General features: G+C 36.4%; 1 protein-coding gene and 1 long non-coding RNA gene across 2 annotated transcripts; both read right to left on the bottom strand.

Moving 5' to 3' along the window:
• Positions 1–10,012: 10,012 nt before the first annotated feature.
• LOC141628594 (uncharacterized) lies at positions 10,013–12,258 on the bottom strand. The gene is made up of 2 exons (XR_012537154.1): positions 12,160–12,258; positions 10,013–11,110 (listed from the first exon to the last, which is right to left on the bottom strand). It is a non-coding gene; the product is annotated as an uncharacterized LOC141628594 (long non-coding RNA).
• Positions 12,259–20,739: 8,481 nt separating this feature from the next.
• Positions 20,740–21,873, bottom strand: LOC141635237 (uncharacterized). Its single transcript, XM_074446700.1, has one exon. It carries the CDS (start codon positions 21,871–21,873, stop codon positions 20,740–20,742), a length of 1,134 nt encoding a protein of 377 aa, XP_074302801.1.
• Between the last annotated feature and the right edge of the window lie 5,462 nt (positions 21,874–27,335).

Raw genomic sequence — 27,335 nt, 5'->3', positions numbered from 1 at the left:
TTATGGTTTGTCAAGATTTAGTAAGATTATACAATAGACAATCTTGCTCTCCTAGATGTATGTTCAAGATGGATTTAATGAAGGCTTATGATTCAGTTAGTTGGAAATACATGAAGGAACTACTGGATGCCTTTAACTTCCCTGATAAATTTAAGCATCTGGTCATGGAGTGTATTACTAGTGCTGCTTTCAGTTTAGCTCTTAATGGTGAAACCTTTGGTTTTTTCCATGGCAGGAGGGGTTTAAGGCAAGGGGACCCAATTTCCCCCCTTTTATTCACACTATGTATGTAGTATTTAACCAGAATTTTGGATTGTGCTACTGAGAAGTTGCCTTTTCATTATCATCCTTTGTGTAAGCAAATGAAATTGACCCATCTTATGTTTGCAGATGACTTAATTATGTTTTGTAAAGGTGATGCAAAATCTATGGTGCTACTCTTAAGAGCTTTCTCTGCTTTTTCTAATGCCTCTGGCCTGAAAATGAGCTCTCACAAATCCTGTGCTTATTTTAATGGAGTGAACCATAGGCTCAAGGGGGAAATTCTTTCTATCTCTGGATTTGTGGAGGGTAAGCTGCCTTTTAAATATCTTGGAGTACCAATAACTGCTGGAAGATTGAAAGTGACTGACTGTGCAGTGCTAATAGATAAGATTGTGGACAGAATCAGGAGTCTGGGTGCGAAGAAACTCTCCTATGCTGGCAGGCTTGTGCTGGTTCAATCAGTCCTAACTACCATGCACACTTACTGGGTTTCAATGTTTGTTTTACCTAAAGGAGTTATTAATAGGGTGGAATCTATTTGTAAGAATTATCTTTGGGAAGGAGGGACTGAATTCCAAAGAGTTCCTATGATTTCTTGGCAGAGAGTTTGTTCACCAAAGAAGGAAGGAGGTCTTGGTTTGAAAGAGAGTGGGTTATGGAACATTGCTAATATTGGTAAACTTGTATGGTGGATGGCCACTAAACCTGATAAACTTTGAGTGCAATGGGTTCATCACATTTATATGAAAGGCAGGCCTTGACATACTTATACTCCATCTGCAGATACGAGTTGGCATTGGAGGAAAGTATGCCATGTCAGGGACATTATCCAGGCAGGATTTGTGAATGATTACTGGATCATTGGTAATGGTGCATATACTGTTAGTGTCTGCTATAACTGGTTGAGGGAGAAAAGGATACAAGTGGATTGGTACAATTCTACCTGGACTACTGTTGCTGCTCCTAAACACTCATTCATGGCGTGGTTAATTGCAAATCAGGCCTTGAGATTGAAAGATAGACTGTACTGTTACAATGTTTCTGCTGATGATTTGTGTTGCATCTGTGCACTCAGCCCTGAGACTCATGAACATCTATTTCAGGAGTGCCTGTATGCTTAACAGGTTGTGAAGCATGTCCTCTGCAGATTAGGGACCCAACTGCGGGGCAGTGACATTCTCAAACAGATTGCACGAAGAAGATGGAGCTCTGGGAGGAAGCATGTGACCACAGCTGCAATTCTGGCAGTGTGGTACATGATCTGGATGCAACGTAACAATGCTCGACTAACACATCGGGTTACTTCCCCTTGTGTGTTAGCTGGGCAGATCCTTAATAGTGTTAAAAGTAGAATTCAAGTTTGTAAGTCAAAGTCCTTCTCTATTAGAGATGGACAATGGTTGTCTAAGGTGCATATGATGCAATACGGGCACACAAAAATGTGATCCGATGAGTTGTAAGTTGCTGTTTATTAATGATAAAGCTGACATTTTAGCAAAAAAAAAATATATTAAATATGTTTTGAAATCTACTCTAGTTAGGATAATTTTATTAATATTTGCTTTAAAGTTTAGGAATTCTTTAAAAAGTTAGACTCTCTAATATCGCTCGAAAAATTCTTGCTTTATATATATGTACTAGATTTAATGCCCGTGCGATGCACGGGCCTCTCCGTAATGCTCTCTCATGTATAATGTAGTAACAAAAAAAATGCTTTCATGGTCACAATTATATGATCTCCATGTTTCAAGTGGTGCATCTGATTCAATGAAAGTTAAAATTACGGAAATAACATTTACTCTTAATTTTCTGTTAATTCATAAAAGAATCTCATTACCAACCAAAACCATACACTCAAACTAATACTAAAATTTCATGTGTACACAAATTCAATTTAGCCATATTGTATTTTACTTTCATTTTTGATAAACAGTTGTTGATCATTACATTTATTATCATGTATTATCTCACTATTTTCAGCTGAAAGAAATTGAACTGAAATAAATAGAGTTAAACTAACAGCCTTGCACTAAATATTATGCCCGCCCCTCTCTTTGAATTCTTACTATGTCACCTAACTCTTCTCATTGCTACCTATTGACATATGTGTGTTGCGAACTATGTTATACATGTTGTATAAGCAACTTGATAAGAATGTCTCACATATTCCTCAAGATCAAAACTAATTCTATATTCGTTTGCAGAGATAAAAACAGAAATTTATGTTCATATTAAATTCCAAGTTAAAACAAAATCTTTATCTAAATTAAACCCCCAAAAAAAAACCTATGGCAAGCTTCACGTAATAGAATTGTGGCGTGTTGACTTCCTTTATTTAGTTATCAACTAGTTTTTGTACCCGTGTAAAAAGCACGGGTCGCTTTAAATATTAAGGTGAAATTCGGTATTTTAATTAATGGTTGGTAAATTATTAAACTTCATGCTTTATATTTTATTACACGTAATTTTAGCCGCTCCTTTTTATCAGAAACATCTTTAGAAGCTCACCGGAGTGCAACGTTAAATAGCTTCATTTCGTTAATATGAAATAACTCTAATTAATATCGTTAATATGATTTTTTTTTCCCTTAGATTTGTTAGAGGTGGATTGCATAAACATAAACCTGTAAAAAAGAAAGAGAAAATATCAACAACCATCAGGGGCGGTTATGACGGGGGTGCAGGGGATTCACCCGCAACCCCTTTGTCAAAAAAAATACAAATTTGATTGGTAAAGGAGCATATAAATTATGTTGGTCTAGTGGTTTGTGATATGTTTTCTCACCTTAATGGTCATGGGTTCAATCCTCCAATTGAGCAAATTTTTTTAATGTTCTTTCACCATACATTTTGCTCAATTAAATAAGGATTTTTAATATATAACTCGATTTTTTATTGTAAAAAAATTTTACGCACCCCCATTTATCGAATCCTAGAATCGCCCCTGACAACCATTAACTTTGATAACGAAAAAGAAAACAGAAAAAAATTGCAGGGATGGAGTACACTAATATAATTGAGATTGAATGCATCAATTCTTTCCTTTTATACATGTATAACAATAATTTTGTTGTATGACTCTCGTACAAACTCCAAAACTATCAATTGAGTTTTTTTACATTATCATATATTATATTAAAGCAACAACCAGCAGCCTATTTAATCGCCACGTGTCAACAGCTATTCATACGCCACGTGTCATTTGCTGGATTTCTAACAAATATGATACGGTTTCCTAAACTAAATCCTAGATATTCGGGATATATTTAATCAATCAGGTATGATATTTTTAATATTGTTTGTCATTTATACAAATATATAATATATAATTGCTATCAATTTATACAAACTAACTAATCAAGTCGTCAATTAGCCATATAATACGAAATCTCAAACTTTAATAATGGCAATAATATATGATGTTTCCTAACTCAATTAAAAATCATCCTAAAATTTCGTTTACAGCTTATACCATCTTAAAATTTCGTTTACAACTTATTTCCCTAGATTTTACAGCATACATCTTAGGATATTTGCCCAGTTACGATTTTAAGATAATTTTTTAGTTTCTTTTAAAGAATATATAACATGCTGATTAATTACTTAAATTTGACTAATTAAGTTTTAAATCTGACTAATTAAGGTTAGAATATACATATGCTGATATTTTTGAATACTTTTAAGAATCCGCCAGTGAGTTTCAAAAAAAAAATCTTACTTTAAATCATATTATCCTAAACTTTTCATAAATTCAAAATCATTTAATTTAATATTTTAATCATCATATAATTCAAAATTAGTAACTAATAACTAATGATTGTCAATTTGTCATCTTATTTGGCCCACTAAATTTTTAAATTTTTAAAAATGATGGGTTAAAAATCCTAAAGTAAGATATTAGAAAGTGCATAAAATTGAACAAACCGAAATTTAAGCCTTGATTCTTGATTCAGAAAAGATAGTAGCATACAATCATTTCCAAATTTACTGCTGTATGGTTTTGGTAGAGAAGGAACTTAGAAAATACGAAGTATAAGTGAATAACAATTGTTTTCTGAAAAAAAAAATGCATGTTATCTTCTGCCATTTTTAGCCACTAATATCCATTTTTTTAGCTTTAATAATTAATATCACCAAGAGTATTAGACTATTAGGACTTGGTGTCCCCGCAGTGTATCAAGTAATTATTACTCTTTCTGATCTTCTGTTACTTTGAACACATATAATATGTGTGCGAAATTGTCCATTACGATCATATGGTTGCTTTCAAACGCCACCCACCTTCGACCATCATCATCTCGCCGCACCATCATGTTTCCGCCTCTGCCACACGTATAGGCTATGCCAATTGTCTAGGGTAACTATTGGAACATTGATCATATACTTAATGAGTTCAACACTATGATTATGTTCATACTACTGCGAGATGTTGTTCATCTTAATTTTGTCATTGTATTTGATGAAAACCTGAGATCCATAGGCACATGGGTTACCTCTCACAAATAGAAAATGATCTTCAGTATGTCACCACTATAAAATATGTGAAATAGATAAAATGAAACCCAACTATCAACTTACAATGTCTTTACATCTGTCATACAAATAGGTCACTGGGTTTAGACTTAGCAAATGGGTCAACCCGATCGAATTCTGATCGGATTAGTTCGAGTGAAGTCATCTTGGATTTGCAAGAATTATAGTCGAGTCTGGGTCATCTTCGGATAAGCTATTTTCAAGTTATTTAGTGATAATAGATCGTGTGCAACAATAAACAATAGGATGGTATTACATTTAATTGGGTCAATTCATATTATAAATTGCAATATTAACAAACTTAAGTTGTAAATCAAGATTCTCTCTCTGTTTTTTTTAAACCAATCTTTCAAGCCAATGAGTCATTGTCAAAATCGTATCTCATAAACAACTATAACGAGTAGGTTTGCTACTAATCATAAATTTTGATTCTTTCACTAAATCAAAGTGTGTCGTTTAACGAAAGAGGCGAAAGACAATATTTCATTACCTTAAAATAATATTACTTTATTCTGATATTGGGTTTTACAAAAAAAAAAAAAAAATATATAATTTGCTAAAATTTCTCAGGTAATTATTACATAATTTATCTCAGATCACGAGTAATAGATAATATAAAATTATTAAAAATTCAATTAAGATACTTAGTATTATTTTCAATTTTTATAAGTTCGAGTGACTTTATAAAAATTATCTAACAACTAACGCAAAAAATTATGACATTGAAAGGTAATGAGTAAATAAGCTAAGGTGTTAGCAAAAAAATTATCTCAAATCTCCCATTTTAAATCATCCCAAATTAATTATGTTGCATGACATAATGATTTACAATGTTGAGAGGTAAGTATTAACATGACTCAATGACAACTTAAAAAGCGAATGAATGGGCGGGGTTCTTGATGGGAGGTCGTGATGGGTGGGTCCGTGGGTAATGATGGGAGTGAGGAGTCGCATAAGGTTACGAGAAGGGTTAGGGATCATGGATGGGTTTGGGTCGAGAAACGGGTTCTGCTGGAGGCATGGTGGGGGATGTAGCCATGTAGGGGATGGTGGAGGCAGGAGGGGGTGGGATATGAATTGTTGGGTGTTGGTTAGGTGGGGGCCGGGTTGGGGCGGGGGGCAAGAAGTAGGGTGGTTAAGACTTGAGAGGGATGTCGTGGTCCGAGGTGTTAGGTGCGGTTACACTGCGGTGAAGGGCCTACTGGTGGGTCTTGAGGTAGTCAGTCACTTAGCAAACACTGCTTCCAGATGATGGTGGATGAGAGGGAAAATGAGAGAGAATTTAGAGAATTAACTAGAGAAGAAACAATAGGGATAGTATGATAAATAAAAAGCAAGGTTACAACACTGAGTATAATCAAATCTATATTGCGTAAATAAATAAGTTATAAAATCTACAATAATTATATATCCACTTTTCAGATTCCCCGTCTCACAAGTTAGAAAATTCGAGAGAAAGCCGAGTATTTCAAAAGTTTATTAGGGTAGACAAAAGCGTATGGGTAGAGAAAGTAATATTTTCTAAAATTTAGTAATTTACTCATTCTAATATATACGTAAGTTTCTACTTTTAATAATACTTTCCGTTACCACCCGTGCAAGGCACGGGTTCTAAAACTAGTCTTTTAGGATTAATGTAAAAGTTGGAGACTCTGGGTAGTTCTCAAAACTTGGACTCTCTGTAATCGCTCGAAAAAACTTCCTTTATTAGTATAGATAGATAGATAGATTCTTTCCTTTTATACATGTATAACAATAATTTTGTTGTAGGACTCTCGTACAAACTCCAAAACTATCAATTAAGTTTTTTTACATTATCTTTTAGGATTAATGTAAAAGTTGGAGATTCTGGGTAGTTCTCAAAACTTGGACTCTCTGTAATCGCTCAAAAAAAGCTTTCTTTATTAATATAGATAGATAGATAGATAGATGTATTGATTGATTGATTATACACCTACTAAGGGTAAGACCGTAAGATTATCAGTCAACCCTTTTGAGTTCTGAGTTCATTATTTTAATGTTGCTCAGACTCTCTTCAAGTTCACTTAAGGTACGCATGTAAATTATTAATTGAGATAAATACATAGAAAAGCCAAAACTCTGCAAGAGTCTCAACTCTCAAGTTGAGTCTTAGAAATTAAGACTTTGTAAAGATTATGGTAAATTATTGAGAATTTTGAGTGAGCCTTGACTTGATACTTAACAATAATCTTATCCTAATTCTGGCATTGCGCCTTCTCGAGTGCGGCATCCCAATCTCGGTAGTTCACAACTAACTTATAATAATTGTATGATTTTAAGCTATTCCCGCTAAACATCCATCATAATACTGTGTTAGATAAATATACTGTATTATGCAAAGAAAAAAGGAAATATCATTGATTATTATTTAGAATTTTAGATTTAATCATAAAGCTCATAGAGATAGAAAACAATTTCCTAAGAATATAGTAGTGACCATACTCCCAAGACTTGGTGATCAAATCAGCTCCTCTTAGTAGTTTAAGACAGGTCAAATATCACCTCACATGGGTGTATAGGACAAACATTTTACCTTTTTCAATGCATTATACATTTGTCTTATTCATCCCACATAAGTATATTTGACCCGGTGTTACGCTTAAGTCGGATAATACCCGTCTGTCTTAAATAAGTATTTGTGCAAATTTAAATAACCTACTACAAGGCGCGCATTATTAAACCTAAAATTCTACAAATTGGTCATTCCAAAACAGTTACTCCGTATTTGTTTGCAGAATTCCTTTCACTTGAGCACAATTCTTAACACTGGATAACCAAATCTGTGAACCACCAGTAACCTGGATCACATCCAGCAATCCTAATCTCCTGGCCATCCCCATCGGCCATCTTGTTCAATCTGAAATGCCAATCTGAAACAAACCATCATAACTTTGGAATGTGGCTAAAGCATTTGTTTCAGATTGGTGTCAACAAGACCAGAGACATATCTGACAGTTATACCAGTTTCAGTGTCTAAAGGCATGTGCTCAACCCAGCAAAGGGGTCTGTTTGAACCGCAGAATTATCAACAGCAAGCAACACAAATCCAACTCATTAAGAAACCCCAAAATAAGTAAGAGAGCAAGAATCAGATTCCCGTACACCAAGAAAATACAGAAATACTGCGGTTATCATCAAAGATCTACACACACGTATCCGATCTTTCTCCCTGTGTTAATCAAGTAGACCAGTTGTTTCTATCCAAAATCTTTTTAATGGATTCACTCCCATTGACATGCCATCACAAAACCAGGGTGACATATAGAACATGAAATTTGATTCTAATTAACATCAAAAACATATCAAGTATACACAGAGTATTCATGCTATGTTTACACTCGACACACACCCTCCCATTGGATCCACTAATCGACAAGTCATCCTCGAGCGAGACACAACAGTCCAATTAAACTTTTCAAGGGGAACAACTTGCATTCAATATTTTGCCTCTCAGTGGCTATATCAATTATCAAACATGCACAATTGCAGTTATTTATCAATCAGAAAAAGAAAGCACCTTGTACCTGTATATCAATCACCCTCTTTCTCTTGAAACTTTGAAAGTTTCCTGACCTTAAATCATTGACCTTAAAGCTTCCTGATATCACAAGATCGATAAATAAATTGAGTTTTTCAAATGGGAGACAGGCTCCCAAGATATGAATTTGTCAATACTCCACCCACCAAAATAATTGAATTTAGTAAAAATGGCTACAAAGTTTTGGACAGTCCAGCGAATTGAATACCAGAAGATTTGGTTTCTTTTCTGAATTCATAGACACAATGAGATCCCTTGAAGCCTCCCGCATACAAGATGTCAGTAATTCCAAAGTGTTGCCCAAACAACCCTTCAATTTCAAAAAAAGGCAAACACAGCTCAGAAACCATTCATACCCATTGACCAATTAACCCAACCTCGATCTCTCGCCTAAAACTGTAATTAAAGACCAGTAACACTATTACCGCACAACTGTAAATGTAAAGATTCTTTCTTTCTTTCATTAAACCCTCTAAATTTTTCAGCAACCACTTTCAATGAAGACCAATTGTAGGCAATGTTGCTCATTCTTAAGATAAACAACCATCTTATAATTCAATTTGTCCTCCACTTACAAGAATGCCCTTAACCACGGCTCGAGGCTCGACATCATCTTAAACTGACTTTGATTCCTCCAATGAAACCCTCATTAATCCTGCAAATTTTCTATGAAAAAGGGTGACCAAATTATGGAAATAACCAAAATTGATATGAAAAATGCGAAAGCATTTCACTGTTGTATGAAATTTGAACCATCCCATTACAGAAAGTTTGGACTTTGATGAGGAATTTGATTCCATAATCGTATAAATGACATTAACCTTATCAAAATTTTGCAATTTCACAGCATCACACAGAAACACTACTGTAACAACTAAGAACCACCCTTTTTTGCTGAAATTAAATGCAACCCATATCATCAGTATTTAAAAATCAAAAGTTAATTCACGTGCGTATTATCAACATTGCTGAAAACAATTGGTATTACGGAAGTTCAGATCAATTTGATTGATTGAAAACGACGCACCTGGGATTGTGAGGTGGCGTTTGGTATGTTTGTTTTTTTTTTTTTTTTAGTGTTAAGGGAAACAAGGAAATGGCCACATTTTTATGTTTAAGGAAAACAAGGAACAAGTAATTTAGAGCAGCAATATTAGGACAATGCTACTATTGATATTGACAGAAACACAGGAAAATACCTAAGTACTTAACAGACTAAGAGCTACAAACAGAAAGTCCATTGTTGCGCGCCTAATAACCAACCGTACATGATATAAGGACGGACAAGGAAACTGACTAATCGATGTGTACGCAAAATGTGGAAAAATTGAAATGCCTATAAAAATTGGGTTGACAGTCTATTTGGAATGCTATGATTAATGGCTTGGGCGCTTGGCAAGTAATGGACTTGCCTCTGAGGCTATTTCAGTGTTCTCACGAGAAGACATCAACTCTTCCTCCATCTTATCTGCGTGGTCTCAGCCTTGGCCTGTTCCATTAGTCTTTTATTTATGATGTGACCGAGCTTCCTCTATACGTATACGTATCTGATCTTTTAAAGGATTCACATTCGCACCCATTGACATGCCATCACAAAACCAGAATGACATATACAGCATCGACCTTTAGTACTGGCAAATGGAGACACACAGAAAAGTCCCAAACTGCTCAAAATTGATTCAAATTAACATCAAAAAACATATCAAGTAAGTAAGTATACACAGCGTATTCATGCCTTGTTTACATGAGACAAAAACCCTATACATGAGAACACTCAAGTACTTCATAGTTCATACTAGCTAGTGTAGACGACAGCAAAATCCTATACACCGTATACTACTAAGTCGTATGCTTCATTGTCGAATATTGAAGCAATCAATCTCAAAACCACAGCAAAATTGAGCCATGACTGACAGCCTGCTAGGACAAAGATACTTACAGATAAATGCAAAATTGTAAACACAATACTTAGTACAGTAGATTCTAGCTCAAGCATTATGAAAAAAGCAGCTGCGCTCCACAAAAATTAGAGAGACCATGAAAACGGACGGGGCACAAACCCAAGGAGAAGAGGTAGACTGAAGAATTGAAGTAGTACTTCATACAAGCTAGGTGTAGAGAGGAGTCGTCGTTGAGACATTGTTTAGCGTGGCAGGAAGATTACATTGCTCAGAAATGAAGTACCTCAGACGACTAGAGTTGCAGGAAGATTGCCTTGCTGACAGATTGTATAGCGTCGTCCCAACTGAGTTCGGTCCAAAGAATGAGTCTTTCCTCACCGTTTATGAGGGCATAGTATGTGGCCTGCTGACCTGGCCAGCAATTTGCAGGGTCAGCAAAATCTGTGTCATATTCTTCATTGTCATATATTGAGGCAATTGATCTCAAGATCATGGCAAAATCAACCCATGACTGACAGCTTGCTAGTGCGTGCAGTGAGATGCGCAAAAGTGCAGTTGCTGAAGTGAGCGCCCCTGATATATGCGACAATAACCAGGCCTAAATGCATGATTTGGATCTGAGAAAGGGTCGATATAAGGGATGGGAATATGTTCCACAGGAGCAGCAGGTGGATTAATAGTCATCAAAAACATCCAAAATGCCATCAGATCAAAGAGATGGTTGTCAGCAAGGATGTAGTCATCAGCAGCATTGACAGAGGTAATAGAAGAATCTACCTCGACTGCTCCACTTGAAAAGTCTGAAGCGATACATCCGTCATTCCAAATAATTCGAAAAACTCAGATTCTTCACCTGGTAAAAAAACAAAAAGAAAGAGAGGAAGACAACTCAGTCGCAGTTGCAAAACCCACGTAACTAATATGCATTCCATTAAGATATGCACTGATCAACTAGCACAAATGGGTAAACCGATGAATCTCAAGGACATTATTACCTAGGTCCTTCAAGGTCTTGACTATAACCTATACAAACCGGTAATTGACACGGTGAACACGCACTTTTTCACCATCTGCACACCACATCTACACCCGCCAACGTCAACCCTATCAACCTAAGAACAACCGTACCTCGAAACCCAAGTATTACCAAAACCAATCCTCCACCAAGCAGCAACCCTCCTCCTCAGCCAACCCAAAACCCGAACCCAAACCATTCCTTGGCAAGTGCCAGTACTACCGTGCTACTGGTCATGTTGTCGATACCTGTCCCAATTTCTGTGCCCTCTTTCCAAACATCGTCTTTAAATGAAAGAATGATACTGTGAAACTCCTAAATAAAGGGAATCAACATAAACCCACAAAAAACATAAAACTATAAACCCACAAAAAATTCATCCATGAAACCCAAGAAAAATAAACCAGTAAGAATCTAACAATAACAACAAAAATAATCCAAGAAATCATCCATGAAACCCACAAAAAAAAATTAAAGACAATAAACCCACAAAAAATTCATCCGACTCAAGTAAACCGGTAAGAATCTAACAACAACAACAAAAATAATCCAAGAAATAATCAAACAATGTTAAAAGAGAGAATGATACTATGAAACCCACAAAAAAAAATTAAAACTATAAACCCACACAAAATTCATCCGACCCAAATAAACCATCCAAGAATAATCCATGTCAAACAATGTTAAAAGAGAGAATGATACCATAAAACTCCTAAATAAAGGGAATAAACCCACAAACAAATCATTTCTATAAACCCACAAAAAAAAATAAAACCATAAACCCACACAAATAAAAGCAGTAGATAATCTAACAACAACAACAACAACAAATAATCCAAGAAAGAATGATAATGGTACAAATTAAGCAAGGGTAAGAAATGAATTACCGAAAAAGATATCTATGTAATTTGTATCTTCATCATGAACAAACACAATCATATCTTCATCATTTGCATGTACAAGAATGTTGGCAATTTGATTTACATATGTCCAGCTAGTGCCTAGTGGGCTATATGGGCTATAGCCCAACCAAATTTAAGAGATAAAATCTTATACATCACTATATATGTTCACGAAAACAAAGTAGTTCGGCTGGTTAAGGTGAAGTGAATGAAAGGCATTACAACGCAGGTTCGAAACCTCGGCCTTGCAAAGTAGCTCATTTTTTACTTTTTGTTTTTTGCAAAACCTTTTTTTAAAAGCTTTATAAATTTAAGGGATATTCTCTCGTGTACCCCTTAACTTTTTCATTTTCTATGATATACCCTTCTTTTCATGCAAAAAAACTTTGACCGTCAATAGCTCTTGGCTACAAGTTCAGAATACGATAAACTTTTTTTCCAAATTGACTGTCTTTAAGAGGTCTTCCGTTTGAAAAAAAATTCATCGACGTCTCAACTCGTAGTCGGGAATTATGGTCGGTCAAAGTTTATTCGTTAAAAAATGTTTGACCAACCATAACTACCGGCTAAGAGTTCAAAAAGCGGTGAATTTTTTTTTCAAATTGAAGGCCTTGACGAGATAATTGGTTTGGAAACAAAAAATTACCGTTTTCTAAACTCGTAATAGAGAATTATTGTCGGTCAAAGTTTTTTGCGAAAAACGAGGGGTACACCATAGAAAACGAAAAAGTTCAGGGGTACACGAGAGAATATCCCTAAATTTAATATATTAGTTAATCAGTCAGTAAGTGGATGGTACTAACAAATTATCGTCTTTTGTAAAAGGTTCATGTATTTAATATATTAGTTGATGAATTGATTGTTCATTACATGACAATTGTTAGTTGCTCCTTAATTAAATAAGTAGTTAAGTATGAGACAGTCTTACATTATGAGACCATTTTATACTATAACTTTTGTATCAAATTTTTCTGCTTGTAAGTTTTAAATTGCAAGGCAATTAGGATAATCCATAATAATTTAGTCTTTCAAAAAAAAAGTTTATGATAAATACTTGTATCGTTAAGTTAAATTCCTAAGAAATTTAGATTATCTGTCATTTGAGAACTTTAAAAAAGTATCAATTAAAAGGAATTGAAGGGATCGTAGGTCAAGATGATTGTTAATTTAATTACTAAATAATTATGAATATGCATTGAAAAATATTTATATACAAATATATATGTATTTTGTAATACTTACTCTATATATTTTTATAATCTAAATATTGTTTCATTTTAAAAAGTATGTCTTCGCCATTGGTAAAAGCCGCAACATTACAGTACACGTATGCACAACCGTGGGACTTCATATGACTAACGATCACTAACTTCGATCTAACCCTACATATTTTTGATTCCTGGATCCGCCCCTGCTCCCATAGCATTGCCCATTACCCTTAAAATGCACCATGTTCAAAGCATTTAGATAGATGGAACCCATCATATCACCATTGGTGAATGTAATACTAACACCATCGTAATCAACAACGACACTTGCTAATCCGCTTGGATTAAATTCGGATTGACATAGAACTTCGAATAGGGTCTTAATCATACTGGCAGGAGTGAAGTGAAACATAAAACCATCATTTGGTCGGGGATCCATTGTAATTAAGAAGAAAATGGGGAAGAAGAAGAACAGAGATGGAGAAAATGAAGAACAGGGGTTTTATGTTTTTTTTGCTTTTTGAAGAGAAGAGAGAGAGAGGAAGCTTTGCAGTAATTAGTTATGTGGCAATGTGGGGTCTATCATCTATTAAATACTATTAAAAGCCTAGACTAAAATGACTCATAAAGTCCACGTAGACAAAGCCACGTATGATCATGAAATGGCACATTTGATTAACGAAATGCCACGTTTGATTATGGAATGACACGTCCGCATCAATAAACTACCACAGTAAAACGTAAAAAGAAAAAAAAATGATATTGACCTGTTGCACTTCCTCTCCTCCATCTCTTTTGAACAGTTTCATTAAAAAAAATATTTCAAATTAAATGACTAATTTATTACTACATTATTACGTCTCTTATTCACACACTAATGAATACTTAGAGAAGGATAAAACAAAATCAAGAGGCAAGTTTGGGTGTTTCTTATTGACAAGCAACTCAAAGATCAACATTGATACTACTCCATATTAACTCAACTCAATAGAGGGAGAGTATAAATTGAAGAAGGTGAAGGCAGCAAGCCATAAATTGAACTACTAGGGAATCCTATATTTTTTTTCTTTTTTTGCTTTTGGATCGTAGTGTCGTATTGTAAATCTATAAAATATAATTAAAAGACAGCCCTAAAATGACTAATAAACGCCACGTAGACAAAGTCACGTAGGATTCGAAAATGCCACGTAAATGCCACATAAATGTGAGCATCAAAACTTATTGCCACGTAATTGTCTTATTTTATAGATTTAATTCATTTTTCTACAAATTAATTTACTTTATGTAACCCTTACAAATTTACATCAAATTTCATAATTTATAATAAATATTGACATTTTAATTGAATTTTTGTAATAAAAACATGTTAATAAATGTCATAATTTATAATTAAAATTGATATTTTAATTGAAATTTTGGTAATAAAACATGTTAATAAATTAAAACTTTTCATATTACTTAACATGTACCCACCATTTTTATTAACATTTTTCCCTATTTAATTCATTTTTTTAATTAAACATTATAATAAATTCATTAAAACTCTTCATAATACTTAACACCCACCAAATTAATTAAAATTTCTTCCTATCTAATTAATTTTTGTAATATAATATGTTAATAAACTGATTAGATTTCGTTATACTATTTAATACCCATAATTTTCATTAACATTTTTTCCTATTTAATTCACCTCTTGAGTTGCTCAACAATCAATTATCTAATTTAATAATACCACAAAATAAATTAAAAATAAAATTAAAATATGGGAGTCTATGGTTGTGTGATGGCTATAAAACCTATAATACCTATGATAGTTTCTATTCACAATATTTATTTAAAATCTATTGCTCATTTGCCCATGAGTTTATAAGTTGTAGATTATATTTTATGGTTTAAGTTTTTATTTGATTATAGAGAGTATATTGAGTATTATTATTGAGTATTTTTTTGTTATGTCCAATAAAGTATATTTTAATTTGTTATGTTATTAGTTTTATAAATCCTTTGATTTATATTTAAATTTATGTTTTGCATTTGGTTTAATTTCAATGATTTACATGTGACAATGTTGATCCGTTTGTGAAGTTTTTGCCATGTTGATGTTTTACCTTTTGGTCATTATATTTTTTATATGAATTTTAAAGCATCGTGAAATGTATGTGAATGCAGATAAGACAAAGCGTCACGTGGGTAATCTGAAGAGGGAAGAAATACAAAAGGCACGAAACTGGGGTAAAATCTATCTATACAATATAATTAAAAGGTTACCTAAAACAATTAGTTTTAATTCACATGGCATTTTTATAGAGGTTAATACTAATTCATCTATATTAATTACTTAATTATTTATTTTTATACAATATTATAAAAAGGTAAAACTATGTATTAAAAAGTTAATTATCCCCAAAATTGTCACATGCTTATAAGTACAAAAAAATTTAAAAACAATTGTAGTTACAATCACTGAAAAACTAATATAAACTTTTTATTTTCCTCTCATAAATTTGGTTAGTAATCTACCTATTTATTTAACTTTAATTCCATAAGATAATTAAAAAGCAAGCGATACTATCTACCATTACTATTCTGCATGTCATATTTTAATTTCGGAAGATAATTTCTAAACCATTCTCATGCAAAGACGAAGCTAGGCTTTGGCAAAATGGGCCATGGCCCGGGTGATCAGTTTAGAAATATATAGTGTACAAGTTGTAATCTAGACAATCTTCTGCAACTAGCCTAGCGGTTAAGTGTCCATTGTGACTTTGTGAGTGTAGATGTCTTGTTGTTCACGTGTTCGATCCCTGATAGGTGATAGCGCCCATCTTAGGCATTTTTTTTAAAAAAAATTCCTTATTCCTTAACATATACTCCGTAATCTATACATTTATACTCCGTGCTAAATAATGGTGTCACGAACTATGAAAAATGAGGGTAAACATTGACTACTTAAATCGGCCCAGGTCATTATTTTGCCCTAGCTTCGTCCCTGTTCTCATGCAAAGTAGATTGTGTAAAATAATAATAATAATAATAATAACAACAATAATAATAATAAAAGCTGCGCGCATAATAATAATAAAAAAAAAAAAAAAAAAAAAAAATAATAATAATAATAATAAAGCAAACCTTTCATATTCCATTTCTCCTCACACCATATTTATGTCTATATTAGACTTCATAATACTTAAAAAAAAATCTATAACTCTATAATCTAAATAAAAAATCTATAATCTATAAATCTAATTAAAAGGCAAGCCAAACTATCTACCATAATCTATATGTCATATTTAATTACATACGATAATATCTTAAATGACTATTGTACAAAGTAGATTTTGTAAAAGAAAAATAAAAATTATAATTATTAGTAATCAAGCAAATCTTTTACATTCCATTTCTCCTTACTCCTTATTTATGTTTATATTAAATTTCATAATAATGAAAAAAAGAATGCTCAAAACTCAAAAGTCATGAACCTTGATTCATATTTATACTTATATTAAATTTGATAATAATGAAAATGATATTCAAAAGTCGATCATAACGCATCCTCAATTGTTTATATATTTTTGTTGGAAGGCAAAATTTATAAACCAAAATTTTTCTCATCTCTATTGTTAGTAGAACTAAATATCTCACTAATCTTCCTATGATTCTATTCCAATTAAGGTTAATGTATTAAAGTTTTAGATTATTAACTAATTTATTTCTTTTTTAGTGCAAGTTCCATTGGTATGAAGTTTTGATCACATTTTTCAACTTTATCGTATGTATTTGTTTTGTTCTCATTTAGGGTCTACCAAGATTTGTGGTGTTGACCTATTCAAAGGTTAACATACTTACATCTCTAAGACTTCATTCCGATTCCCTCTTTCTTTCTCTATTTAGAGGAAGTTTAAGTTAGTAACGATAATATTGTATAAAACAAATTTCATTGTTTTGTTGGTTAATTCGCACTAATTACTGAGTTACTTTTTTATAGGGACGATTCATTGGAAAAAGAAGACTATATGGAGAAGTAAAATATTAGGATTGCTTAAAGAACTATATATATTAAAAACTAAGTGTAAGATTGACGACATCAATGTGAATGAACAATAGTTTTTTAGTCTTTTTTTCAACTGTATTTTTTATTTTGGTATTTGTTGATATTTTTCATCATTTTACCTTTGAAAAAATAGCACTCTTTAATTTATCGACTTTGATCTTTATGTTAACATGTCAATGCCTTATTTTTAGTACACGATCTATCATGAATTATCATTCATGAGGTAATCTTACTATGTGATTTGATATTTTATAAAGTCTCAATTACGAGAAACACTAAAAATAACACACTAAAAATAAAATATCCCGTGAAATTCACGGGCCACAAAACTAGTTATTATAATTATATACACAAATATGGGTCGGTTTATTTCGCTTTACGGGTGAAATGTTTATTTTTACGACATTAATGCATTTTTTACAAAAGTTTATTTTTTCTAGTTTATTTATTTATTTATTTATTTTTTTGAAGAAACCCAAAAGGGTTCAAATCATATTATCATGATCAAACTCGGCCAACGTAACAATGTTTTGAGGTAAATCCTCGACCCATTCACGCGTACCAACATACCATGGTATTACGTGAGCTAAAGCATGAGCGACTCGATTACAACTACGCTTAACAAAAGAAAACTCGACTAACTCAAAAGAAGAACATAAAGAAAAAATATCGTCATAAATAAGAAACAAATCACTTCGACCTCGGACACGCTTCTTCAAATCGTGAACTACGCTTAAGCAATCGCTTTCCACTTCTACCTTCATCAATCCCTTCCGTCTTGCCACGCTTAGACCCAACAAAACAGCTTCCGCTTCCAAGAATTGCGGTTCTCGATCGATCTGCTCTTGCTTCGTGACTGCCCACATCACTCTCTGACCATCGTCCTTGCTCACCACGCCTAAACCCATCCCCCTTCCTTCCATACATCCCGCATCAACATTCACCTTACATCATCCTACTTTAGGCTTACTCCACACTCCTCCATTTCCGTTCCCCCATTCGTCCTCCCTGCGGTCAGAACTATCCCCCCTCATTTCATCCACCAGCTCACCCACCCGTCTTAGCACCCCATCCATACTCCACCTCGACCCGTCGAAAACCACCTTATTTCTTGCCTCCCATATAGCCCATAAACCCGTCATAAACTTCACCCTCTCGCTGCCCCCCAACTCCCTCATCACGGCCTCCACCCACCCCCTCACCCCCTCAAACCCTTCTCCCTTCAAAACTTCCACCCCCAACCCATCCCAAATCCCCTTAACCCAGTTACAGCCCCATACAACATGAAGACTAGTCTCCATATTGCACTGACAAATCGGACACTCATCATCTACTCCACGTAGACTTTTAGCTATGTTTCGTTTTGTAGCGATAACGTCATTACAAAGTTGCCAAACAAATACCTTTATACGAAGTAGGACCGGGACTTTCCATATCTGCCCCCATAACCATTTTTCTCGGGTATAGTCTGACTACTCCACCATTTTACTACCATCATCAACTAGTGCCCAATAAGCCGTTCGAACCGTATACTCCCATCCTTCGTCAGGTCCCAGCACCATTCATCTTGCCCTTCCGAGCTGCTTAAGCGGATATTCAAAACCCGGGCTGCTTCAAATGAAAGAAACAACTCCTCAACCAAAGCCTTATTCCAACGCCTCTCCTCAGGCACCATCAGCTCCTCAACTCGCATATGCTCATTGCTATTTCCTCTCGGTGACAGGACTCTTTTTGCTTTCGTATTCGATATCCACGGATCACTCCATACACACGTATCTTTCCCATTGCCAATTCGCATCCGAGCCCCCAGCTTCACCACATCCCGTGCTTCCCAAATGCTTCGCCATGTATAGCTTGGATTTGCACCAATATCAGCCTCCATATAGGATGTATTCGGGAAGTATTTCGCCTTTAGTACCCGTGCCATCAACGATCCCCCTCCCGTCATAAGTCTCCATGCTTGTTTTCCCAATAAGGCCAAATTAAACATATTAAAATCACGAAACCCAAGTCCTCCTCTAGACTTCGGAAGGCATAATTTGTGCCACGCAATCCAAGGCATTTTACGCTTTCCACCCTCGGAGCCCCACCAAAAGTTTGAGACCAACGATCGCAGTTCATCACAAAAATTAGCCGGTAGTTTAAAGACACTCATTGCATATGTCGGAATTGATTGGGCAACTGCCTTTATCAATATTTCCCGACCCGCCTTGCTGAGTAACATTCCCCGCCATCCTTGTAATTTCTTACTAAGCTTGTCTCGTATAACCTTAGAGATTACCTGCCTCGAATGCCCTACCACAATTGGGAGCCCCAAATACTTCTCTTGTACATCCACCACCCTTACTCCAATCACCGCTGCCACACGGTTTTGCCTCACCTATCGCGTCCCTTTACTAAATGATACAGTGGTCTTATCATAATTAACCATTTGCCCCGACGCCTTCTCATACGCATAAAGGAACTCTTTTACTCTACCTGCTTCCGTCTCATTAGCCTTGACAAAGAAGATGCTATCGTCGGCGAAAAGGAGATGAGAGATCACGGGAGCATTTGGTGCAATTCGAATACCATGAATAGAGTTGTTTTCCACCGCACGCCTTAGCATACTCGAGAGAACCTCCGCACATAAGATAAATAGATATGGCGAAATGGGATCCCCTTGTCGGAGTCCTCTTTCCGGGGTAAAAGTACTGGAAACCGTTCCATTCATAAGCACTTCATAGCTTACTGTCGTGACACACTCCATCACCCTCTCAACCCAATCCTCATCGAACCCCATTTTCAGCAAGACAGCTTCCAAAAACTTTCATTCCACGCGGTCATAAGCCTTTGACATGTCGAGCTTAAGAGCCATATGTCCTCCCCCTCCCTGAGAATTCTTCATATAGTGGAACATTTCAAAGGCTAACAAGATATTATCAGTAATTAAACGACCCGGGGTAAAAGCACTCTGATTTTCCGACACTTTATTCCCCAAAAACTGCTTCAACCTATTTGCCAAAACTTTTGAGACGATCTTGTATACCACATTACACAAGCTTATAGGCCGAAAATCCATCATTTTATCTGGCGCCTTTTTCTTCGGGATCAACACAATTTGAGCTTTATTCAAAGAAGGAGGAAAACTCGCCCCATTAAGAATATCCAAAACTTGTCGAATAACAGATGGTCCAACAATATGCCAATAAGTTTGGAAAAATAAACCATTCATACCGTCAGGTCCAGGAGCTTTCAGCGGGTTCATCTGATTCAGTGCCGTTACAACTTCTTCCCCGGTATACTCGGACCTCAAAATATCATTCATAGCATTCGAGACTCGTCCTTCCACCCCTGGAGAATGTCATCAAAATTCTCGGGATAAGTCATGGAGAACAGACCTTTAAAATATCGAGTAGCAGCATCCGCAATATCACTCGTTTTCTCGTACACATGCCCATCTTCCTCCACTATCCTTTGAATCCGATTCTTCTCCCTCCCCTGGCTGGCCGTACGATGGAAAAATTTCGTGTTTCGATCCCCTTCGCGTAGCCAAATCGCCCTAGAGCGCTGTCGCCAGAATTTTTCTTCTTGTCTCAGGAGTTTCGCTATGTCCGCCACAATCAACCTCCTTTCTTTCACTGCTCTATTCGAGCTTGGACCCTCATTCAGCCTTTTAAGTCGCTTCCTTTTCTTCTCCAGATCCCGCGTAATTCCTCCAATATTAATTCCCTTCCATTTCATCAACTCACTGGCACACTCAGATATCGTCTCAATAATATCTCTTGCATCACGCTCCCACGCTCTTCTAATCGTTTCTTCACAGCCTTCCTCCTCAACCCACACATGCTCGAAACGGAACCTTTTGCGCTGCCACACCTCCTCTTTAGCCCTCTTATCGAACACCACCTTCAACGGAGCATGGTCTGACCACTCTCTGTCTAAATGAAAAAGTTTAGCATATGGAAATAAATCGAACCAGTCGGACGTACCCATCGCTCTATCAAGGCGGCATTGACGATTATTAACCCCTGCTTGCCCATTATCAAACGTAAACATGTATCCCTCGAAAGGAATATCTCTGAGCCCACAAGCATCCACTGCATCCCGGAAATTATTCATTTGCCACTGTGCTCGGCTTCCCCCCTTCATTTCAGTAGAGTACTGAATTTCATTATAATCCCCTACACATAGCCATGGGTCATTCGACTGCGTAGAAAGCAGCCTAAGTTGTTGCCAAGATAAGTGACGGTCCTGTAACGCAGGCCAACCATAAAAGCCAGTAATCCTGCATTTCGATTCTCCCAACTCGACATCAAAATCCATTACATGAACTGAAGCTAAACGAAGCTGACACTTAACCTCCTTACGCCAAAAGAAAGCTAGCCCTCCTGATCGACCCCGACTATCTACAACCACCCCTTCATAACCTCCTATTTTCCTAATTATAGCTTGCATATCTCTACTGCTAAGTTTAGTTTCACACAAAAAAACAATACTAAGATCATCTCTCCTGAGCAGATTTTTGAGTTCGCCTACTGCATCGGGGTTGCCCAGCCCCCTGCAGTTAAGGCTCAAGAGATTCACGAGGCCCAGCGGGGTTGAGCATCCTCAACCTCCACCTCAGGTGAACATACACCCATGATAGTAAAACTTCTCTTCTTAGCTGTCACGTCCTCCTCCATATCCTCCTCTCAAGCTCTCTTTCCCATAAGACACTCCACTTCCCTTGCCTCATTACTAGCAGCAGCTGCCTCCCTTGCCAGACGCCTCCACGAGCTAACACTCCCCTTCTGCACTCCATGACCCAATTTTCCTACCATTCCCGTGTCCCCAATCCTCCATCCCGCTTCAGTCATCTCCTGCCCCCCCCCCCCCCTCATTCCTATCCAAAGCGCCTCCATCAGTCATAATAACTTCATCAACACTTCGGGTTTCCCTGCTCCTACCCTCTACCTCCTCAGTTCCTACCACCCGAGTCTCCTTTTCCACGACATCTTCAGGTTTCTGCATTTTATGCTTATGTGAGACTACTATTAGTGTTAGATTCTCGATCATTTTCTCAATATCCTCCTTCTCCCGCCTCTCTTCATCCTCAAACCTCCTATCTAGAGATCTCGCTACCTTCGGCTTGGGTTCAACCATGGAAGTCTTGGTAACCTTCCATGGTGAAGCTCGCAACCATTACCCAAACTTCAATTCCCCCTCTTCGTATGGCCCTTCATCGCATTCCTTTTCCCCATGCCCGAACAATCCGCATCCATAACAGAAATTGGGTAACCTTTCATACTTGACTGCAAACTTAGTTGATTTTCCATTTGGCAACTTGACCGTAACATCCTCCTTCAGTGGCTTTCTAGCATCCAAGAGCACCCTAATCCTCACAGCTCTCTCCACCTCCGGATTTGGTAACTTGTCCATGCTTACGAATGCCCCAATCTGCGACCCCAGGAAACGAAGATTTCCTTCATTCGACCTGCCCCTAATAGGTAAGTCATACACACGTACCCACATCAGGACACGGAACAAAGGCGTTTCAGAAATCTTCCCCATATCACACGGTTCATTAAGACACCATATATGTTTATCAAAATGCCATGGTTGTCCCTCTAAAACCCTACTCTTATCTTTAGCGATGGAAAAACGGAACGCAAAAATTTTATCTTTAGGGTTTAGAACATTACCGATTATTGTGCCCTTCGGATTCCACAACTTTACCATCGTATCGATCGCGGCCTTTACATTGATAGCCTTCGTAGTCCATAATTTCCCAACGATCATAAGATCCGAACTCTGCTTCTCACCTTCATCATCTCCGACATCCCATATAAACTCCTCCCTCCCATCATCTACCCCTCCACTCATAATCTGCTTGCCATCCCTTTGACACGAGCGCTCATCCATAACTCGCACAGAAGTAAACAAAACTTTAACGAAACCCTAACGAAAAGAAAGCAAAAAAACGAAAAGGAAAGCACGGCCCAATGTCAGAGACACAGGACGAAACCTAGATCGAAAAGGAAGAACAAAGACGACTCCGACGAACTCTCCACAGGAAACCCTAGGAGCACAATTGACTGTTTAAAGTGATATTTTGTTTTTTTTTTCTAGTTTTAATTATACATAATTATTTTTAAATTTTATATTTATCTACTTTAAAATATCACGTTCGTAAGAATATGCATTTTTTGCACGTGATATATTCAATATCTTAACGTTATAAGTTGTACTTTATTGATCAGTTGTTACATGTATATCACAAATAGTAACTGTATTTTATGGTAATCATTTTAGTAAATAACCATGTGTTAAAACTATGCTTTAAAATAAACATAGAATATTTTATTTCAAAAAAATTTAGTTTAAATCATTTTTATCGTTTTATACTAGTTTTATTTGCATTAAACTCAACTTTTAACAAATTTGCCTTTTTTCGCGTCGGGTCACAAGTCGGGAGGGTTTTGAGTCTAAATGTCCGGGGTATTATCGAGTTCTTTTAGGGTTTCGGTTAAAAAGACCGGGTTATTTTCGGGTGGGTTTCGGTCGTTTTTTCGGATCGATTATCTTCTAACAGGTCTATTTGTAGGTCAATATTTATTGTTTCATTTAGTTTAATTATTTGTTAAATAAATAGTTTGTTGAGTAGTTTAATTCTAGGAAGAGGGGGTATTTTGGAAAGTTTATTAAAGTTATTGACGGTAATTAGTAATTTGAGACGATGAACAATTATGTGATATACGTATTGAGTTTTTTATATGCGAACTCTACTCATTCACACAACCTTTATCATTAACATCCCGTCTAATGCACTTTAACGTCTAACCTAATCAAATTAACTCTTAAAATTACCTTTTTTCCCCCCTCAAACTCAGTATGGTTGCTCCAAAAACTTTGACAGGGAATTTTAATTCCTTAATAAAAGTGTACAGAGTAATTTATTTGTTTATCAATCATTAATATTATTCGTAGAATTATGTAATTTGTTATTAAGAAAGTTTTTGTTTGTTAATCATAGGGGTTGAAATTGAATAAGATTATTGAGGGAAGGTGGTGAGGTAAATAAAAAATATGTTTTTTGGGCAGTGGTAAAGTAAGGTTTCTACATTCTCAAGGCCCACCTAGCTAGCCCGTGAGTAATTCTATTTAATCGTCTAAGAATATAACTAACATAAACAATAAAAGGAAGAAAATAGAAGTGAGATGTCTTCAAGAATTCTCTTAATAAAATGATGTTTAGCCTCAATTCGATTTGAGACAGAAGCTGAAGACAATCAGAAGAAATGTCAAGATGCAGCCGACCATGATCCCGGGCCCATCTTAGGACTTTCCGAATACCTATGTTTCGGCTTGTAAAGCTGACTCCGTTCTAGTCTTGACACCCCCTTCAAACAAGATACACCTACCTTCATCATACGCCACCCATCCAATTGAAGCATCATATGAACTATGAACTATTCCAACTTTCGTCCACTTTCACCCTCGTCCACTGGCATCTGCCTACCTCTCCAATAACGTAGAAAATATTACTATCTTGAATCCTAACTTGACTCCCCTCATCAATCTCATGACCCCCCCCCCCATAACATCACCTTCCATCTTATCACTTTTTATGGAAGAGGATATGTGGTTGTGTCGCAGTAATAAGAGCCTAAGAGAAGGGAGAATGTGAGGTGAGTTATGGTTGAGAGAGGGCGATGAGCAACGAGGGTCGCATGTGAATGGGGCGTCGAAGGGCGTGGTTGATGGAGGGTTGTGGGTAGGCAGGGAAGGGATAGTGGTGGTGGATGGTTAGATCATAGTTGGCTGTAGGGATTTCGGGCAAAACAAGTTATGCGTTTGATTTTTCATTTTTTTTAGTACTACTGAATGGGAAATGAGAATAGTATAATGGTCAAAAGTATATTTCAATGAGTAATATGTGTATTGCAAAAATCAACTGTAACACCCTTATCACTTACCAAGGAGCCTTAATAAGACATTCCCCAATAAGTAAGGGCGTTACCATCTCGATTGCCCGAGGTAATGTATAGCAGATAGATCATAATAGAGCATTTATCAAATGTTTCTTACAAATTATACAACTATAACAAAAGACCAACTCTAAAACAACTGAAGGAACTACTAAGCATAAGTGATAGCGGCAACTAGCTAGACAGCGTGATGACTCGATCTCCTCCATATCCCGCAAGCAACATATCAACCAACACCGGCTAAACCAACTCCTCACCACCCCCAAATAGATCACCAAAGTTTTGAAAATATAAAACGGGGTCAGTCAACTGAACAACCAATATAAGAGAATCGCAAAAATACATCAATATACAACACAATCAGACATATGTAGTCGACCCTCAACTCGAATAGCAAACACATACCGACTACACACTTAAATGTATAGTCCATCCAGGTTACCTATCGCACGGGTAACCATCACCGCCAGTGGGGGGGACCGCAACCATGCCCATCTTAGCTCTGTTCATTGCAACGGGCGCACCGGATCATTAATGTGCACATCCCTCTTATGACGGGAGCCACAAGAGACGAACATGGAGTTAGAACCATCTCCCAAAAATGGTCTCATCTCAACAATACTAATGTCATTATCAAACCAATACCATCTCAATCAATAGCAATCCAATACATCATATATCTCACTCAATCAATCATACACATCTTAAATTAATTACGCAACTGACTGAGTAGGAAAACCCTACCTTTTCGCTATTCCATGAAAACGCTTCCATCATATATGCCAAGCACGACTCCACATTAAATCCTACAAGTATCAATTGTACTATAGCACTAAGCTATTCAAGATTTATTAAAAGATAGCAAATATTCACAAACTCACCTTGAGACATGGACCGATGCCAACAGCAGCAACAACCCGACTCGATAACTTCATGCATAGACCGTCTCCCTTCCTGGATAAGTGTTCATGGCCATCCAAGGTGTGTAGAGTGAGAGGAGAGAATTTGGAGGGGGTGAGTTTAGGTTTTAGAGTGATAAAAGAAACCGTCGAAATGAATTATGTTTTAGCCGTCGCGTTTTATAATAACACATTGTCAGATCGGACGAGCTACTCGGTCGAGTATAGACATACTCGGCCGAGTACGACACACTCGGTCGAGTACTCGAGCTACTCTGCCGAGTGAGCCCTACTAGGTCGAGTATTGAAAAACAATTACGGCATAGTCTCCCTTTGTCTCTTTTACCAAAGGTCACTCTAGGTCAATAGGTCAGTCTACGGGTCACTAAAAGGGCGGGTATTACATCAACATCCAATATTAAATGCATAAAAAAGGTCTTTTATGTAATACCCAGGATATTTGAGGACTATGTTGACCGACCCTGTTGACCAAGAGAAACCTTAGGAAGGAATGGGTGAAGGACCAGGCTTGCAACAGAAACCTTATAGGATTGTATACTCGACCTAGCAGAGGCTACTCGGCCGAGTATCGTCTATACTCGACCGAGTAGAGCCTACTCGGCGGAGTACGCCAGTGCTCGACCGAGTATGGCTGCTGTGACGCGTTAATATAAAACGCAAGTTCGTGAGATTCATTTCATTTCCCATTTCCTTGACAGTTCCTCTTTCTCTAACCCTAGCCTACCTCTCTCTCCTATCACCCCAACCCTATACACTCTTATTTATATAGCCAACACCTTCACCATGGGAAGGACGGAATTCGCTTAGGAAGGTTGCGTGCGTGGTTGTCATCCGTGTCGTCGTCGATGCACGTTATTAGGTAAGTCTCTGCCTTGTGTCTCTTTTGGGTAGATTATTGAAGATAGTTGTGAATTAGGCGATGGTTAACATTGTAGGATGCATATTGGAGTCTTGGTTGGCTGTGTATGGATGTCTTTTATGGTTTGCGACGAGGTAGGGTTTCTCCTACTCAGTACTGTTAATTGATTAT

Source organism: Silene latifolia, chromosome 2 (assembly GCF_048544455.1).
Source record: "Silene latifolia isolate original U9 population chromosome 2, ASM4854445v1, whole genome shotgun sequence".
NCBI lineage: Eukaryota > Viridiplantae > Streptophyta > Magnoliopsida > Caryophyllales > Caryophyllaceae > Silene > Silene latifolia.
Note: the sequence above shows the minus strand (reverse complement) of the source record. Positions and strands in the feature narration are given on the sequence as shown.

Bases quoted from the DNA above. Each gene is read 5' to 3' on its own strand.
- LOC141635237 (XM_074446700.1), bottom strand. From the start codon at position 21,873: ATGCAAGCTATAATTAGGAAAATAGGAGGTTATGAAGGGGTGGTTGTA.